Below are 14,404 nucleotides of genomic sequence, written 5' to 3'. Positions count from 1 at the left end.
AAAATAATTTGGTGTCGTCCTTTTTACCAGATCAAAATCATAAAATGTTGGTCAAGATTCTCTCAATTATACAGCTGTAGAAGTTGTTGAGAATCTTAGGTGACGTGCCAAACTTTCTTAGCCTCCTCAGGAAGTACAGCCACTGTTGTGCTTTTACCAGCTGGGTGGTGTTGAGTGTCCAGGTGAAGTACTCATTGATGTGGACCCCAAGGTATGCTCACCCTCTCCATTTAAAGCTCTCGGATAAACAGAGGCTGGTGAGAGAAATGTGAGTGTAAGAAGGTCATTATTTATAATAAATAAACAGAAAATAAGTAGAAAGAATAGAGATTAAGAGGCTCTTCTTTCTTTATAAATAAAACAAGTAGTTAGAATAAAAATAGAACAGAGAGTGCAAATGTTAAAGGGTCAAATTAAGCCATTTCTTCAAAATATTAAGGACTCAGCTGGTTGGATTGAGTTGAGCAGGTCATTCCACCAGGAGGGAACGGTTAATGTAAAAGTCAATGAAAGCTTTAGGTATGCAAAATGTTTCAATACAAGCATTTCATGCAATCATTCAAACCTTTAACCAACTTGGGAAAATAAACCCATGGCAACAGTTTAAAACTAGCCCAATTCTGTGGAAAAAACATGGACTTGTCAACCCTGTATCCAACAAACGCTGCAGGAGTCAGATTTGACTGATCACATGTCAACAATAAGGAGAGATGACTGACAAGACCATGCTTGAGTTTTTGGCTGTTGAACCGATCCTGAGCTCATTGACAAATATCTGCTCCCTTTACAGATTGCGTAAAACATGTTGCGCATTGCGGCAATGATCAGAAATTCAGTGGGAGCGGGATTAAGAAAAAAGATCAATCCCCAACATTTTGGGCAATTAAGGAATCCCAGCCAGACACATTTTTTTAGGGACAAAAGTAGGACATGTCTGGGGAACATGGACTTACAGTATGGTCACCATCAATTATGATAACAACAAGTGAAAGTCAAATAAATTCTGACTTGTGCAGTTATCATTAGAGCATCTCTGCTAAAGCCAATAGTCACAGGAAATGACCCAAATGCATGATTTACACAAAAATTTATATTCTTTGGCACTGCATACACAACACATGCATAAAGGTAATTATACTGCCTGCCAGTGCTGAACAGTAGTGCCAGCTACAGAAAATGTGTATTTCATAAAATGTTTGTATATATAAATTATTATTAATGCACCATAGAGACCTGAAGATATATATATATATATATATATATATATATATATATATATATATATATATATATATATATATATATATATATATCATTAGAAAACATTTAGATTTATACCATAGAGGGCTAACTTGTCATACTTTTTGTGATTGATTCTGATTTGGAATGTACAGTAGCCTATATCTTCAGTTCTCTATGATACATTCATTGAATAATAGCCAATCTTATTTGTTTATTCTTAAATAATACTGATGTGGCTATTCCAATGCTTTCAAACTAAATAACACATTTTAATAACCAAAAGAACACGTAGTGCTTTTCTGCGTGTATATATTTATTTAATTGTTTGCTTATTTATTTATTTGCTTGCATATATTTCTTATGGAACAGACTCGGAGTATCCACTAGGAGGCTTGACTAACAAGGTATTTGTCTGGATGCAAACATTTATGGCGTAAACGGTAAAATATAGATTAAACGATGGTTTAAAGGACAAGAATTGTTGCTGTGGAGGATTCGACGTTTGATGGGTGAGACCGGAGTCGATATGCTCATATAAACTCTTCAAACTTGTTTAAAAATGACGAAAAAACAAACAAACACTTGGACGAGTCTGGCTAGGCTAAGCTAAGCTAACACGGCTGTCCGTATTGTTGCGTTTTTCCATTTGTGTTTTAGCGTACAAGTGTTTGTATGCCGCACAAAATAATAATTATACGTACATGGAGTCATTTGTGTGCTTTAAACGGGGTATTAAATGTGAAAGAGTGGATCAAATGGTTTTCTTTTAATCATAAACAGTCCGTTAGCCGTCGTTAGCATATTAGCTGGGCTCCACGCTGCGTTCTAAATAATAAATAATCCAAACGCTGCACGGAGCATCAAAATAACGTTCGTTATCATGTTAAGATGCGCTTTTAGCACGATTTTTTTTCATCTCATTATCAATTTCATACGGAGTTGGCAGACATTAGCGCTGATGGTGGGGTGATTATAAGGAACAGATTTGGACTGCGTCCGAAAACCTAGTAAGCTGCCTACTTAGGCAGCATTTTGGGCGATATAGGCATGTTCGAAGTTTCGAACATAGTAAGATATTGGTACCCATCTAGACTTCATTGTAGGTCACAATAGACTGACATTAAAACGTTTAAACACTCTCACGCGAGTCCCCAATATGCTGTCTAGGTAGCCAATAGTTGAGTTTTTGATACACACCCTTAAACATCGGCCTAATCTGCAGCAGAATTAGCAGAGCAGTAAACAGCAGGCAAAACGCCCCATTTTCTTTCCTAATGTACACATTGGAACATTTTAACATATTTTCTGAGATACTCAAGATTAAACACATTTAAAAATGTGAATATTGTGAGTTTTGAGCCTGCTTCGCCTTATTTTCCATTTTTCACTGAAATTATCATCTTGGGACTTTAATGATATATCCAAGAATATTACAGAAATCTTTCATCACAATCAGTATATAGTGTCTGAATCCCACTTTGTGTCCATATCTCTCTTTTAATCTATATTTCAGTGAATTATCAATGATCAACAGTCTCCTCTCTATTGGCCAGTCCAGTGCGTATCTATGAACTCCATAACGCCCTCCACTTCTGCCGTCAGTAGCCCTGTCAGCTCCGTAGATTCGCCACTGTCAGCCGTCAGCTCGTCCATCGGCTCTCCTGGCATTCCCGGCACACCATCTGTTGGCTATGGACCCATCAGCATCTCTCAAGTGAGCGACATGATATGTTCTTGTGGTCTTTTACTTCTTTACTGTGTGCCTGATGGCTTTGTTTTTCTATTATGACTTCTCTTCTGTTTATCCCATGCAGATGAACTCCTCCATGTCTGTGTCTGGGTTACATGCTGTCAGCAGCTCTGATGATGTGAAACCCCCATTTGGCTTGAAGACTGTCAGTGGCTCAGGGCCAATGCTGTCCCAGAAACGCATGTGTGCCATTTGTGGAGACCGTTCATCGGGTGTGTACTAGAATATTGAGCATCCTTATTGCCTTTTTATTAGTGATACGATTTTCCCGAAAACAAAATGAAAGTTTTCAATTAGTGGCAAAAACAAAACTGTTTCAGTTTTTAAATGTAATTTGAGTTTAAAGATCTTCAGAACACTGGATGCTATTCAGGGGATCATGTACTCAGGAGATAAACAGGTCATAGTAAAGTTCTTTGACAACATAGAACATTTCAGTATTTTAGCTGGAGAATTTTTTATATTGCATTATTACAATAATTTTTGGTCACAAAGAAGTTTGTCCACTAGGGCTCTTGATGGGGGAAAAAAAAAATCATAACAGTCAATGCCCGTTATAAAAACTATCATGACAGATTTATCTGAATCCAAACATGCATTAAATAATAAAGACATCACTAGCAGATTAAGTAACTATAATGCATTTCTAATATAGTGCATTTATTTATCAAGTGCTCCTCTCTAGTGTTATTGCTTTCCTGAGGTAAATGCAGTGTTACATGACATTGTTTAGAAGCTGGTTTATTGGCATCTATCTGCAGCTGAAACACTGATTTTGTGTTTACATGAGACTCAGTAAAGGTGTGATGTTTCTTTCAACATACCTTCTGATGTTCATTCATGTTTATTTAATGCTATAACTAGTGTTAAAGAGCAAGAGCTCAACAGTTCACCCTTGCACTTGAACTGAGGCAGCTACAATGATCTCTCACACCATCTGCCACGTAAAGAGCATCAAAATGGTATTGATTTTAGAGCTGTAATCGGGCCTTAAAAGTTAGGCCTGACAGATCCCGAGCCCGAGAGGTTTCGGCCCAAACCCTACAAGTACATTTTGATTGAAAGCTTTTTAAAAGCCCGAACTCGTTTACGGCCCAACATTATTCAAATGTGCGCACACACACAGCCTCTTTTTCCTTTTGTCAAGAATGAGTCATTTATACATGTTTTAACATAATTTATTCATAACTAACGTAGACTAGGCCACTTGGAAGTTGGAATAAAGAAATAAAATAAGTCCTCTGTAACATCGTAACATCTCACAACTCTAAAAAAGCATAGGCTCATTTAGCCTATAAATAGACCAACGCACCAATAAAAATGAGTTTTTTTTAAACAAATTAAATTAAGATAAATTTTAAGTTAAAATTGGTATTTGGCAATAACGAAATTAAGATAAAGGCTCCGCCGGATTTGCTTCGACACTAGCAGCTGACATTTAATAAAAGAATGCCAACATTAGCGTAAATACTTTGTCCACATTATGCATTTAAGACTCAATGAATATTCAGTTATCATTTGAAAAAACTTTACTCACAGCGATTAGGCTAAGCCTACATGTTTTTGTGGAGGAAAATGATTGAATCCACTGTAGATGTCTTCAGCGCGTTACTGCGTTCACTGATGGTGCGTCATTATACACGCGTTATTCTCATTATAAACATGGTCAAAACTTCTCCACACCTCAGACTTTGCTTTAGTTGCTGGTGCAACCAAAACGTAATCGCCAGAGGCAAGCCATTTTCTCATCTTTCTCGCGCTAATCGAAACACATTACATGACCGTTTGTTTACCTCGCAAACCGGAGCGCCAACCTGAGCCCGACCCGAGCCTGACCCGCGTAAGATGATATAAATTAAGCCCGAACCCCTCGGATCCATTCTGGTTCGGGCAAAGATCTTCAGCTCTAATTGATTTATTGTTTGAATATCATGGACTTCATTGTAAAAAGGTTGAATATAATTGAGAAAACCATATTATCAACCAAGCCCTAGCATCCACACAGCTCACTTATTTACCTGTTGTAACTTATCCAAGTTGCGCACAACGTAGATGCTTACACAGAAAGTGCCACCAGAGAATAACTAATTAAACGTCACTTAAAGTTATTACAGCCAAAACCGAATGTTCATTTTATTTGCTGTATTGGTTTAAATTTGCCTCACTACTTTCTATGGACCTAGCACTTTATTGTCTGGATCTGTCCATTTACTGAAAAACTCATTATGTTTCCAAGTATTATCACCAAACTCACATATACACATAGTTTGATAAATTAATGTTTTTTTTTTTTTTTTTATCATTTAGAAAATAATGATTAAGATCGTTACCCTCACAGACATTCAAGTGTAAGGAAATTATTGACTTGTTCGGCATTGGTGGGAATGGTGGAAAACGTCATATCCGTTTATGCCGTGGATGAAAACAAACCATTCAAATTAATGTGCTTAATCTTTACTTTTTATGATTTCGAAAGATTTTTGCTTGGTGCAGTGCTGAAAGCACACACAACAAAGAATGGCGCTGCATATTTCAAGGCACTTCATTGGACCTGTTTTGTAAATTTTACTATATTTTTTATATATTAATAATAAAGTACGACGGGCTTTTATTCAAGATTTTAACACTTTATTAAAATTAAGCAAACCAAAACGTCAAATGTTTACTTTTCATAAGCCGTCTCGTTCTTATATAGGCTTGTAGTAAAGCGGCCTCTTGCTCCATTAGGCAACAGAAAATGTCTGGAAACGACACTTTTTTCCATTTCATTGGGTCGTTTGTTCAGGCACAGATACTGTACGGACAGTCTGACCCAATACGGCTCAGTTTTTATTCATATGTTGCGCTGTCGAGTGGCAGAAATTATTTTATGTAGGCCATTCTGAGTCTAAACCATACTTTTCCAATGAAGGGAAAGGACTGTTTTCCCCCACGCCGACCTCACCCACACAGCTATGACACGACACTGAACAAGTCAATAGTTTTTACTTACACCACATGACATTTTTAGTAATTAAGTTGAAACTTGAAAATGATATGAAAGTTTTTCATAACTATCCAAAACTAAATTAATTAATACATTTCTAAGAATGTGAAGATTGTATAATTTTTTAAACAAGATTTGCCTTTATTATGAATTAATAATATTATTATTGTGAGCAGTCTTGTGTCATTGACCCCAGTAGCATCATTATACAGGGGATGTTGTTTACAATGAATGTTTTGAAAAATGACATTTCTTTGCAGCTCAAAGGTAATGTGAACATAATTTCTGATTGCAGGGAAGCATTATGGCGTGCACAGCTGTGAAGGCTGTAAGGGTTTCTTCAAGCGCACAGTCAGGAAGGACCTGAGCTATACCTGCAGGGACAACAAGGAGTGTCTGGTGGATAAACGTCAGCGCAATCGCTGCCAGTACTGCCGCTATCAGAAGTGCCTGGCCACGGGAATGAAAAGAGAGGGTGGGTACCTGTCATCCTTCCACTAAAGATATACCATCTATAGGATGAAGTAAAACACAAGCTGTATGGTCAGTAAAATACAGGTTCTGTAGGTGGAGAATGGTGTCAGGTGAAAGACACTGTAATAGCATTATGTAATCCAGCTGGTGTTTGAATGGGTTTAATGGTAGATCAGCATTATGTCACGGAAATTCTGCATTGTTTTCATATGAGAAGATGGTGTCAGTCAAAGCATGTGTTAGGAGGTGCACAATGATTATATTGAGCTGCTATGACAGGTGGATTGATTGGGTTTAGTTAAACAATGTAGGAACAAATAGCCTATTAGTCTCCAGCTCATGACAGCTGAATGATAGCGTGTTTTATGTTGGTGGAAAACAACCAGCTGGACAAAAACTAGGGTTGGGAACTGAGAACCTCTTATGATATTGATGATTTTGGCATTTGGTTCCATTAATGGTTCTTGAATATTTGCATTCAATGCCTCACTGAATCATTTGAGTGGTTCGTGAATTATTATCTGAAGAGCTGAGAATTATTGCTGTGTTATATGGACTAATGCCCAAATTTAGTGACCAGATCATGGACCAATAGAAACAGTGTTAGTGGTGGCCGGGCTGATTTCTTGACATTTATAAGTTTACCCTCTTTTATCTTCCCCCAGCTGTTCAGGATGAGCGTCAGAAGAATAAGGAACGGGATGGAGACTATGAATGCAGCAGTTCAGCCAATGAGGAGATGCCTGTGGAAAAGATCCTGGAGGCCGAGACAGCTGTAGAGCACAGATCAGACTTGCACTCTGATGCCACTGGTTCAGTAAGTATATTTACATGCCACTCATGTCTGCATATTGCACTTCTTGTTTAGAAAGTCTACAAATAATATAAATATATATATAAGCAACCTGGAAACATTCCGGGAAAAAAGTATAATCTTGCATTGGTTTTAGGTCTGTACAGTTCCGGTATACTGTAATGGCCAATAGTTTTGGCAGTGACATAAATTTGCTGCTTCAATGATAATTTTGCTGCTGCTGTAATGATAATTTGCTGCTTCAGTATTTGTAGATTATTTTTCCACTTGTGTCTGTGGTATACTGATAATGATAAGCATATCATAAGTTTTAAAGGCTTTTATGGGCAAAAAATGTATGAGTCAATATTTACAGTGTTGAACCTTGTTCTTCATATCCTCTGCAATTCGCTCAGGCATGCTGGATATTAGCATCTGGGCCAAATCCTGACTGATGGCGATCCGTTCTTACTTTATTAATTCTCAGAGTTGATTACAATTTATGGGCTTCTGCTTGTCCACTCACCTTTGGAGGACTGGGAACAGGTTCTCTATGGGACTGAGATCCAGGGAGTTGCCTGGCCACGGATCCAAAATTTCAATATAATGATCTTCGAGTCTCTTCTTTATCACTATTGTTTGGTGCTCTGAATGCACGGATCATCACCAAATTGCTCATGGATCGTTGGAAGAAGTTGCTCTTGCAGGACGTTCCATTCTTTATTCATGGCAGTGTTTTGGGGCAGAATTATGAGAGAGCCCACTCCCTTTTGGTCGAAAAGCAACCCCATGCATGGATGGTTTCCGGGTCCTTCACTGTTGCTTCATGTCACAGGACTCATGGTAGCGTTCACCTTTTCTTCTCTGAACAATACATTTTCCAGAAGTCCCAAAAAGTTTTGCTGCCCTTCTTGACTCCAGGCAGTTGTCCAAAAGTCTTGGCCTCACTGTGCGTGCAGATGCTCTCACACCAACCTGCTGTCATTCCTGAGCAAGCTCTGCACTGCTGGTGGCATGATTCCGTAGCTGACTCCTCAGAGGGAGACGGTCCTGGCGCTTGCACTCTAGGACATCCTGAAGACTTCTTCACTGCAGTCAAACCTCTCTCCTTGAAGTTCTTGGTGATCCGGTAAATGTTTTTTTTCAGGTGTAATCTTTTTTTTTTAGTCATTTCCTTGCATGTGAGGCCATTTTGATGCAAAGCAATGATGGCTGCACATGCCTCTTTAGAGGTAACCATTGCTTACAAGAACACAATGATTTTAAGCGCTTCTTCCCTCCTTTTATAGCAAGCAGTCTGCTCTTACAATCTAATTAGTATGATAGTTATTTTACCTAAGTAGTCATTTCATATGTGTTGATGATATTTTCATATGTGTTTATTCATTAATCAGTTAATGCTAGCTTGTCATTTTGTGTCAGTCAATTTATTTATTTTTTGTGAAAAGTAAATTTTTTGGCCAATGAGGTTTTTAGCCATTAAAAAAAAAAAAAAAAAGCATCTGATCACTCCACACAATAATCTAGAAACAATGGCTACGTTCACACTGCAGGGCTTAATGCTCAATTCCGATTTTTAAAAAAAAATCCTTTTGTGATCTCCTTTGTGAACGTGAAATGACCCAGAAGTGACCCGCATGCGCAGAAGAGTACTCTACGGTGAACAACGTCACTCGTTGTTTGCGGAAGTAGCTAACGTTAAACATGGAAGCTTTCCGAACTAAGCTGAAATCATGGATGACAGCCGCGTGCAGCCCATCAAACTCGCTAAAAGTTACTAAAGTGCTAGGTAGAACTGGCTCCCAGGGGCAGTGTACCCAGGTGCGTGTTGAGTTCATGGATGACAGCAACCGATCCATCATAAGGGAAGTGAAGGGCCCAGTAAGAGAACGAGATGTCCTGACACTTCTGGAGTTTGAAAGAGAGGCCAGGAGGCTTCGCTAGTGCACATGTGAAGACCTGCAGTGGTCAAAGCAGTACTCGTGGAGAGCATCAACATCAGCTCTACAGTTGGCAGAACAATGTAATTTGTGCGCAGTTTGAAATAAAGTGTCTTTTGTGAATAAAAAAAAAAAAAAAAAAAAAAATGTTAAACATGGATGTCAACAACAGTGTAGTCAACAGCGTAGCTCTTTTTGCAATATTAAAGTTATTTTCCCAACGGAGCCAGCACAATTACAATCTTCTCGTTTTAAGGGACGCCATGGAGTTTTGTGGAGCAGTGTTAGCAACGTCAGTACAAAGAAATGTGTGTGTGCTGAGTCACAGCCAGGAATGGTGAGATACTGATGTGAGTGGCTCTTCTCGTTCCCGCCTACTTCAATGCAGAATTATGACGTTTGTAGCGTATCAATGACGTACGGGTCGGATACATGTGGCCTGGCCGTTCAGACGGAGGTCGCATTTCAAAAGATCGGATACGTGTCGGATTCCAGACCACATACCCAAGTGGCCTGGGTCACATTTGAAAAGATCGGATCTGTGTCGTTCAGACTGTCGTGAAAAGATCAGATACAGGAATTGGGGTCATTTCAGCCTGCAGTGTGAACTTAGCCAATGTGAATGAATACCAGCTTAAGTACCAAACTTATTTCACTGCCAAAACTTTTGGCCATGACTGTATAGAATATATATATTTTTAATGTTATAAAATATTTTATTGAATTAACAATGTAAACAAAAATATTGTATTATAATGATATTAATGTGTTTCTACTTTTTTAAAATAGTTTTTTTGCTAAGTGTTTCCAAAAACTGCCATTTTCATTTAAATGTTTATTACCGTACATCTCTACCAGTCCCATAAGTCTCTATTTGTGCTTAGTTTCCTAGCAAAACTATAAAAATCACATATGGATTCAATTTATTTAATGATTCAATGTTGAAAACTTAAGATTTCAATATTTCTCTTCATGAAATGCAATTATTTGTCGACCCCCCCAAAAAAAAACAAAAATTGAGATCTCATCTCATGCAGGCGAAGTGGAACAGTCAAAATGCTGAATCCACAGAAACTGCACAAGCTCATACAAGTTTCTTGTTTCCCGAGAGCAATTTGGAATACTCGGGGGTTGTTAAAATGGAATGGAATAAAAGAATGGAATATATTTTGATGTCACTACCGGAGTATAACCTGATTTTGAACATGTTTTACTCTTGCCTTATCAGGTTATTGACTTGTGTATAATCTGATATAGATGTTTTTTTCAGTAAACTAATATTTGGAAGTTATCAGAAAATTTGCCATTTATGTAAAACTGATCATAGTTAGCAGTTGCCTTGAAATAGAAGTTGCAGAGGTTGGTTAAAAGGTTGTACGCAGTTCTTTTGCAAAGTTATGCCAAGCATTGATTGTTGCCTACTGTTGCCTGACAAAGTCAGCTTCCTGTTGGGTGAAAAACAGCCCTTATTTAAAATTCTTTAAATGCTGGTATTCCCAGAGCTGGTGTAGAGATTAGGATCTTTTGAATTCTCAGTGTTTGGAGTTGAATATCCCCACAGACAGATTGACAAAGAATAAAGCACTCAGACTTTTATCAGTTCACAAATTCTCTTTATGTTGTTCAGAAGTGCCAGAGGCATTTGCCCTTAACTCTCTCCTCCACTGACTCTGTGACTTCTCTGTTCTCCAGCCCAATGATCCAGTCACTAACATCTGTCAGGCTGCAGACAAACAGCTCTTCACTCTGGTGGAGTGGGCCAAGAGAATCCCTCACTTCTCTGAGCTGCCCCTGGATGACCAAGTCATTCTGCTCAGGGCTGGTACGAGCACCTGACATTCTCACACTCACTTTGCTGCCGTCTCTGTGTACTGAAGGTTTAATCTCTTGTCAGCCTTTTTTAGTGGCCTTGCTAATCGAAATGTTTTTTTCTAAAATATATGTATATATCAAAGTATACATAGGATGTTTTTCCTTTTAAAAAACAGCTAGATGGAGTACAGACGAATAGAAAAGAACAGAGAAGTGTCTTAAAATGCAGCACTTATGGCACGAGACATTGAAGTTAAAACAACAATGTGATTCAGTGGCCAAAAGATTAATGTACACGAAAAGCATTATACTATAAGTTTGTTATATTTTCATAACAGGATGGAATGAGCTCTTGATCGCTGCCTTCTCTCATCGCTCCATCAGCGTGAAGGATGAGATTCTGTTGGCCACAGGTTTACATGTGCCCAGAGAGAGCACTCACAACTTGGGCGTGGAGGCCTTTTTTGACAGGTCACACTGAACTCTATGTTTACAACTTTTTAATAATATAGGTACATTAGAGGCTTAACATGTTCGTAATTTCTGTACAGGGAAAGTGCACAGAGTGCAGAGGTGGGAGCCTTATTTGACAGGTAATACCTGCTTTATTTGTGTTTACTTCATACCTGTGTGGATGTTATTTGGTATAGAAGCCCAGTACTTTCGTGGGGGGGGGGGGATTGAGACCTCATTTGAAGATTCAGAATGGTTATTAGTCTTATTCTTTACACCTCTGCAGGGTGCTGACTGAGCTGGTCTGTAAGATGCGTGATATGCAAATGGACAAAACTGAACTTGGCTGTCTGCGTGCCATAGTTCTGTTTAACCCAGGTGAGCATTGTTTAGGTTTATCTAAAAATTTGTTAGAAGTCTAAAGTGAGTAATAGGTTTTCTGCATTTGACTTGTTTCTTTGATTTTGATTATTTTTGTTGATTGATTGTAATTATTCAGTGGATAGTTCAAACTAAAAAAGAAAAATGTATAATTTACTCACCTTTATGCTGTTCCAAACATGTTTGTCTTGCTTTACTCTGCGTAAAACAGAAGCAATATAACTTGTTTATTATATAAATATAACTTTTTTTTACATGTTTTTTTTTGCCAATTCAATGAAAGTGAGTGGGGTCCAATGTTGTTTTGACTCCAACTGACATTCATTGTAAGCACAAAAAAGGTTAAACAGTTTTAGTATCAGGTACAGGTCATTTAACAATTTAGGAAAAACCAGACAAAAATGTGCCCGTTACTTTAAACTCACTGTGTATGTAAACACTTTCATTGGCATTTTGGTAGCATATATGTTATGCACTCCTTTGATATCAAAGAATGGTGTATGTTTGTGCTAAATATTTCCAATTTTTCTTAGATGCCAAAGGTCTGACTAGCAGCAGTGAGGTGGAGCTTCTCCGAGAGAAAGTGTACGCGTCCCTGGAAGCCTATTGCAAACAGAAATACCCAGATCAGCAGGGGAGGTGAGTATTCTGTACAGAGATGCATTCCCTAAATGCCTATAGTATTTCAGTTTTATTTGCCCATCTCCCGCAATCCAGTTAAAGCAGATGCAGAAATCTATGTAGTGCATGCAAATAAATTATGCTAATGGACAAGATGAATTCTTTGTCCACTGTTTCGCTGACCCTCAGAATCTTTCTTGTGTTGTGACTTTAAATCTTCTACATATAAATTATCTCTTTTCTGATTTACTGTCACTTTTGTATGTGTAACTCTAAAGCCTAGTTCACAATCATTCATAAAAGTCTTAAGTAGTCATGTTTTCGTCACAGAAAAAAATCAATAAACGTATCGGCTTGCTTACTCGCAGGTTTGCCAAGCTTCTCCTCCGACTTCCTGCATTGCGTTCCATTGGCCTTAAGTGTCTGGAGCACCTTTTCTTCTTTAAACTGATTGGAGACACCCCCATTGACACTTTCCTAATGGAGATGCTGGAGTCGCCCCACTAGCCGCGTCAGAGGAAGATTGTGAAACAGGGTTTTCTACCCTAGGTCCTGGAGATAACTGTGACTGCACTTTTTCTTCCCAGGGGAATTACAGCGATTGGTCAGCCTCTGGTCTGGGGGTATTTTTTTTAGTTCCGATATTTCTTGTCTTTTTCTCTTGATTATCTCTTAAGTGCACCATAGAGTCTAGAGACCCAAAACTTGCCATGAAAAATTGTTGGTGCTACATTTGAACAGTAAGCTATATGTGTACAGTACTGTGCAAAAGTCTTAGGCCACTAGTGTTTTCACCAACAAAAAATGGTTTAAAGTGAATTATTTTTTATGTTTTGCTGTAGTGTGTCAGTAGTAAATGTCAATTTACATTTCCAAACATTATCTTTGCCATTAATTGTAATAATCCAGTGAGAGAGAGGGTCAGATCTCACCATCATCCAGTCTCTCTGCAATAACGAGAAGAAACCGAACAAACTGAGAAAGAACTGTGGCAATGTCTACAAAACGTTTCAAGAAACCTGCAAAGCTACAGTACTCTGCTAAGTTTTACGCACTTGTGTAAAATGCTGTAAATCGAGGATGACGTCAAAAAATGCCATAAATAGATTTTATTAATTCACTTTTAATTAATTAAAATTTGATTAAATAACTTTAACTAAAATAAATCAATATTTGGTGTGAACACAGTATGCGTTTAAAAAAAAAGGCTTTTGTCCTAGGTGCACTTGTGCATTGTTTTTCAGGTACCATATTTTTCTGACTTTAAGTCGCACCTGAGTATAAGTCGCATCAGTCCAAAAATACGTCATGATGAGGAAAAAAACATATATAAGTCGCACTGGACTATAAGTTGCATTTATTTAGAAACAAGAGAAAACATTACTGTCTCCAGCCGCGAGAGGGCGCTCTATGTCTTCAGTGTAGACTACAGGAGCACTGAGCAGCATAGAGCGCCCTCTCGCGCCTGTAGATGGTAATGTTTTCTCTTGGTTCATGTCTCTTAGTTCATTTCTCTTGGTTCATGTCAAATTAATATTGATAAATAAGTCCCACCTGACTATAAGTCGCAGGACCAGCCAAACTATGAAAATACGGTAGCTTTGCAGGTAGGTTTCTTTGCCACATTGCCATAGTTCTTCTGGATTTATTCTGTCTCAGTTTGTTCTGTTTCTTCATGTTACTCCAGACGGATGATGGTGAGATCAAAAATCTCACTGGATTATTACATTCAATGGCAAAAATAGAGTTCGTAAATGTAAACTAAATGTCACACTACAGCAAAAGATAGAAATAACTGACGTAAAACCATTTTTTTGTTGGTGTAACTACTAGTGGGCTAAGACTTTTGCACAGTATTGTATAACAAGTTTAAAACTTAAAAGTTTTTAAATATGGATGCTCCAGTTACCTGACTGGTTTAGATAAGTGGGGTTTATGTTCCGATAGAACCA

General features: G+C 38.1%; 1 protein-coding gene and 1 pseudogene across 2 annotated transcripts; both read left to right on the top strand.

Moving 5' to 3' along the window:
• Positions 1–1,557: 1,557 nt before the first annotated feature.
• On the top strand, positions 1,558–13,296 carry LOC113060200 (retinoic acid receptor RXR-beta-B). Of its 2 annotated transcripts, none has more exons than XM_026229095.1 (11): positions 1,558–1,646; positions 2,756–2,956; positions 3,057–3,204; positions 6,274–6,453; positions 7,118–7,269; positions 10,878–11,007; positions 11,336–11,468; positions 11,549–11,590; positions 11,737–11,828; positions 12,365–12,470; positions 12,821–13,296. In XM_026229095.1, the coding sequence occupies exons 2-11, from the start codon at positions 2,810–2,812 to the stop codon at positions 12,957–12,959; spliced, it is 1,269 nt and encodes a 422-aa protein (XP_026084880.1). In that variant the 5' UTR covers positions 1,558–1,646; positions 2,756–2,809; the 3' UTR covers positions 12,960–13,296. The 2 variants fall into 2 exon arrangements, with proteins under 2 accessions (XP_026084880.1, XP_026084879.1); XM_026229094.1 differs by having other exon boundaries at positions 1,616–1,751; positions 12,821–13,295.
• On the top strand, positions 8,837–9,332 carry LOC113060201 (40S ribosomal protein S28-like; annotated as a pseudogene).
• Positions 13,297–14,404: the final 1,108 nt, after the last annotated feature.

The sequence above is a fragment of the Carassius auratus genome, chromosome 41, assembly GCF_003368295.1.
Source record: "Carassius auratus strain Wakin chromosome 41, ASM336829v1, whole genome shotgun sequence".
NCBI lineage: Eukaryota > Metazoa > Chordata > Actinopteri > Cypriniformes > Cyprinidae > Carassius > Carassius auratus.
The sequence above is the reverse complement of the archived record's forward strand: the minus strand, read 5'-3'. Positions and strand labels throughout refer to the sequence as shown.

Excerpts from the sequence above, each read along its gene's own strand:
- LOC113060200 (XM_026229095.1), top strand. The coding sequence starts at position 2,810 with ATGAACTCCATAACGCCCTCCACTTCTGCCGTCAGTAGCCCTGTCAGC. Across the intron at positions 2,957-3,056 it reads GACCCATCAGCATCTCTCAA|ATGAACTCCTCCATGTCTGT; the intron begins GTGAGCGACATG and ends TATCCCATGCAG. Across the intron at positions 11,591-11,736 it reads GTGGGAGCCTTATTTGACAG|GGTGCTGACTGAGCTGGTCT; the intron begins GTAATACCTGCT and ends ACACCTCTGCAG.